Source organism: Talpa europaea (genome assembly GCF_964194135.1).
Source record: "Talpa europaea genome assembly, chromosome: 11".
Classification (NCBI taxonomy): domain Eukaryota; kingdom Metazoa; phylum Chordata; class Mammalia; order Eulipotyphla; family Talpidae; genus Talpa; species Talpa europaea.
This window is the reverse complement of record NC_140078.1, coordinates 537,071-541,493: the sequence shown is the minus strand read 5'-3', so window position 1 is coordinate 541,493 and position 4,423 is coordinate 537,071. Positions and strand designations below refer to the sequence as shown.

The window sequence follows — 4,423 nt, the reverse complement described above, 5'->3', positions numbered from 1 at the left end:
CCCTTTGCACACGGAAGGGCGGCGGGGGGGGGGGGGGGGAAGGGGGGACAGGCGGCCGCCCGGGGTTGGAACGAGCCCTTGTGCCAGGCGCCCTCCCCGCGAAGAGAGGCTGCGGGGCCGGGGCTGCTGGGCGGCCGGCCTGGCGGTGTCGTGCGCCCCGGGGCCCTCAGCGCGCTCGGGCGTTAGGCCTGCGCCCCACTGAATCCTCAGGAATCAGCACCAATAAAAAAATACGCTTTACTGCGACTCGGCCGAGGGCGGGGCATGCAGAGCCCCGCGGGGGGCCAGGGCAGGGGAAGGGGAGCCCTGCTCCGGGCCCCACCTTGGGACTCGGGGAACAGCGGCCCGCGGCGGGCGGCCCAGGAGCTGGGGTCCCTGCTCCGGGCAGAGCAGGGTCCGGCCACCCGGGGCCAGGGCGGGGGGGGGGGGCGGGGGCAGAAGCAGCCGCGCGGCGGCGCAGGAGGAGGAGGAGGAGGAGGAGGAGGAGGAGGAGGAGGGCGAGGGCGCCCGCACCTGCCCGGCCCGCCTGGCCCGCCCGCGCCGCGGCAGCTCCGTCTCCCGATCACTCGCCAGGAACGTCAAGTTCACGGCCGTGTTTTCTTCCTCTTGTCTCCCCAAGACACCCGGAATGGAAAAGCGGGGCAGGGCCTCGAGGTTCCTGGGGGCACGTGGCACTTTGGGGGACAGAGAGTCAGAGGATAAAGAGCTGGGCGGCGGCAGAGCGGGGCTCGGGCTGGCTGGGAAGGCGGGCGCGGGGCGGGCGCGGGGCCGCCGCGGGCGGGGACAAGCGAGCACTGGCCTGGGGAAGAGCCGCGCGTCGGGGGGCTGGGCGGGTGCCGGCCTGGCCGTCTCCTGCGGGCACCGGGGGCGGGGCAGGCCCCGTGTCCTCCCGCCTGCCCCCCTCGGCAGCTTGTGGCCCGGGGGAGGCTGCCGCGGGCAGGGCGGCTCACTTCCAGCAGTGCTCCAGCGAGCCGTGGGGCTGGACCTTGAGCTTCTGGGGGCACAGCAGCTTGGCGAAGGCGCGGCGGAAGCTGTGGTGGCACAGCGGGTAGAGCACGGGGTTGACGGCCGAGTTGGCCCACAGCAGCCAGAAGGACGTCTCGTACCAGTAGTCGGGGACGCAGTGGCCGTGGCAGGCGGCGCGGATGATCATCAGGAGCGTGTAGGGGGCCCAGCACAGCCCGAAGATGCTGACGATGACGGCCAGCGACTTGGCCACCTTCTTGTCCCGCGACAGCCGGAAGCGCTGCGTGATGCTCTGCGACACCATCCTCATGCGCTTCTCCAGCGACCCCGACGACGCCGAGGGCTTGGAGCCCCGCTTGAGGGAGCGCGGCCGCTCCGTGCCCCGGGAGGAGCTGCCCGAGCTGGAGGGGGGCGAGGCCGCTGCGCCGGGCGCCGCCTCCCCGGCCTCCTCGGCCGCCGCGCCGCCCCCAGCCCCGTACCTGTGCAGCGGCACCGCCTCCCCGCACCCCTTCCGCCAGCAGCCCCAGCAGCCGGGCGCGGCGGGCGCGGCGGGCGAGGGGGGCGCCTGGGCCTCAGGCAGGGGCTCCGGGCCGGCCGCCTCGCGCGCCCCGTCCAGCCGCACACGGGTGCGCCGCTGGATGTTCAGGTAGATGCTGAGGTTGAAGAAGGTGACGCTGAGGAAGGGCGTGAAGAACTCGAGCGTGGACGCCGTGATGAGGAAGTACCAGTTGTAGAAGAACTCGGCATAGCAGTGGCCCTCGGGGATGGAGCTGCGGCCGGACAGGTACTCCCAGCTGAGGATGGCCGGCCCGTACAGCAGGAAGGCCAGCACCCACACCAGCACCATCTTCTGCACCGCCCGCCGCGTGTCGCCCTGCTGGGCCCGGTAGGAGACCTGCGCAGAGGAGCCGCGTCGGCGGGGAGCGGGCCGGGCCGGGCCGCCGGCAGCCGCGGGGCCCAGGGCTCCCCGGCGCCCTGGACCGTCCCCTGCCACGCTGCCCTGCCCCCCCGCTGCCCTCCCCCGCAGTCAGCTGGCCCAGGACAGTCTGTCATCGTCCCCGGTGCAGGGGCTCTGCCCGCGTGCCGGGCCCTGTGCTCGGCGGCTCTTGAAATCATCTCGCGTTATTTTCGCCAGGGCCCGGCCCGGCCCGGCCCACACCTTTCCAAAGGCTCAGGGGCCGGGAGTGACCTGCAGGTCGGCTGCTGGGGGAACGCTGCGTGGCCAAGGGGCGTCCGACCCTGAGTCCCACGCAGGGGCCCCAGCAGAGGGCCCTGGGGTGCAGGGAAAGCCTTCAAGGAGGGGGAGGGCCACACAGGGTGCCTGGTGGCCGGGGCTCAGGGGCTGCTCACAGGGGAGGCGAGGAGCCGGGAGCTGAGGCCTGTCTCTGAGGCGCGCGCACGCACATGAAGGGTACCGCTGAGGGCCTCTGCCCTGGAACCTTCCACAGCCTCGGAGGCTCCGACCCGCCTCAGGGTGGGGCCCGCATGACTGCCCACGCCAGGGCCTACTGCCCCCGGCAGCCCCAGGACCATCCGCCACCCGGATGGCTGGCGAGGGGGTAGCTGCCTGGAAGCGGGTGTGGGCCAGATGTGAGGCCAGCAGGACTGAACCACCCCGCCGCCCTGCTGGACGCCCTCCGTCCGGACTCACGGCTCGGGTGACCGACAGGAAGCGGTCGTAGCTGATGAGCACGATGTTGAAGACCGAGGAGGTGCAGAGGAGATAGTCCACCACCAGCCACAGCTTGCAGAGGCCCCGGCCGAAGGGCCAGCGGCCGGTGAGCACGTAGGGCACGTACAGCGGGATGCAGAAGGCCCCTGTGGGAGCAGGGCCATGGTGGCCACGGCTGGACAGGCACCTGGCCACAGGCCCGCCCTGACACCGTGGCTGCCTCGCTGGGACCAGCCGCCCCCACCTCCTCCCAGGCACACCCTCTGCTCTGAAACTGGCCTTCAGCGGCTGCCCACCTCCGGCCCCCAGTGCCACCGGCACCCCTGGGCTGGGGAGCAGGAGGGAATGTGCACCCGCGGGACTCTGGACCCCGGGTGTCCCCAAGCATTGATGGGCACTTCCTAGGCTTCTGTGCAGCCCGGCCAGTCCCCAGACGGAGGAAGAATTTTCTCCCTCTGCCCATCCCAGCGGAGCCCCAGCCCCCCCTTGTCTTTAGACGGCCTCCCGCGGGGGTTCAGAGACCCGGGAGCGCCCGGGCTGCCGCCCCCCGCCGCCCCCACGCGCAGCCCGCCCCGCGCGTCCGGCGGACGCGCCTCCTCCAGCCCCAACAGGTGTCTGGCGCTCGGCTCGGCCCCTGCGCGCCCCGCCCCCCGCGGCAGCCGCGCGCGGACACGTGAGAGCGCGCTGCTCCCCGCCGCCCCGCCGCGCCTCGCTCCCCGCCGCCCCTCCCCCGCCGCGGCTCCGGACCCCCGCGCGCGCCCCCGGCCCCCCGGCCCCCCCAGCGCCCTCGCGTCCGGAGCCCTCCGCGCCTTTGTTTGGCTCCGGCGCAGGGGCCAGCGCGGGGCGGCAGCTGCGCCCCAGCCTCCCGCGCCCCATCCCGCGCCGCCGCGCCCAGGACGCCCCTCCGCAGCCCCCGGCCCGCGCCCCGCCCAGAGCCGCGGGTCCCCGCGCGGCCGGACCCGGGAGGGCAGGGCCGGGAGGGGGCGCGGGCGGCGGCGCGCCGGTCCCGGGCAGGGCAGGGCGCGCGGGGCGGGCGGGGCGGGCGCGCGGGGCGGGCGCGCGGGGCGGGCCGGGGCCGGGGGCTTTACCCACGAGGAAGTCGGAGATGGCGAGGTTGAGCAGGAAGAAGTTGTTCTGGGTCCGCAGGCTCGAGTCGGCCACGAAGGCGAGCATGACCAGCGCGTTGCCCAGCACCGTGGCCACGATGAGCAGCGCCATGAGCGCGGCCAGCACCGCGGTCCAGGCGGCCGAGAAGCCGCGCGCCCCGCCCGCCGCCGCCGCCTCTCCGGCCAGCGCCCCCGACGCGTTCAGCGGCCCGTCGGGCGGCGCGCGCTCCATGGCGGCTCAGGCGGCGCCGGGGCGCGGCGCGGGGCGCAGACCGCGGGCCGGGCGGCCGGGGGCGGCCCCGGCCCGGGGGCAGCCTGGTCCTCGCGGGCGCTCGAGCCGGCCGGGCTCCCCGCGGGGCGCCCGGCGCATGGTCCGCGGCGCGGGGCGGCGGGCGGGGGGCGCCGGGGGGCTCCGGGCCGGGTCCGCGCGAGCGGGGCCGGCGGCGCGACCGCGGCGCCCGAGCGGAGCCGGAGCGGGGTCCGAGCCGGAGCCGGAGCCGCCGCCGGAGCCGCCGCCGGAGCGTCCGCGGGCGCCGAGGCAGCGCAGCCGAGTGCGCCCCGCGCCCGGCCCGCCGCCCCCCGCCCCGCGCGGCGCCCCCGCCATTGGCTGCCGCCCTCGCCCCGCCCCCGGCCCGCCCCCGCCCCGCCCGGCGCCGGCAGCACCACGGACAGCGCCGCG

General features: G+C 76.4%; 1 protein-coding gene across 2 annotated transcripts; it reads right to left on the bottom strand.

Moving 5' to 3' along the window:
• Positions 1-946: 946 nt before the first annotated feature.
• Positions 947-3,976, bottom strand: HRH3 (histamine receptor H3; the record flags this gene model as incomplete). Of its 2 annotated transcripts, XM_084247436.1 has the most annotated exons (3): positions 947-1,861; positions 2,618-2,784; positions 3,727-3,976. In XM_084247436.1, 3 exons carry the CDS (start codon positions 3,974-3,976, stop codon positions 947-949), a joined length of 1,332 nt encoding a protein of 443 aa, XP_084103562.1. The 2 variants fall into 2 exon arrangements, with proteins under 2 accessions (XP_084103562.1, XP_084103563.1); XM_084247437.1 differs by lacking the exon at positions 2,618-2,784 and having other exon boundaries at positions 3,731-3,976.
• Positions 3,977-4,423: the final 447 nt, after the last annotated feature.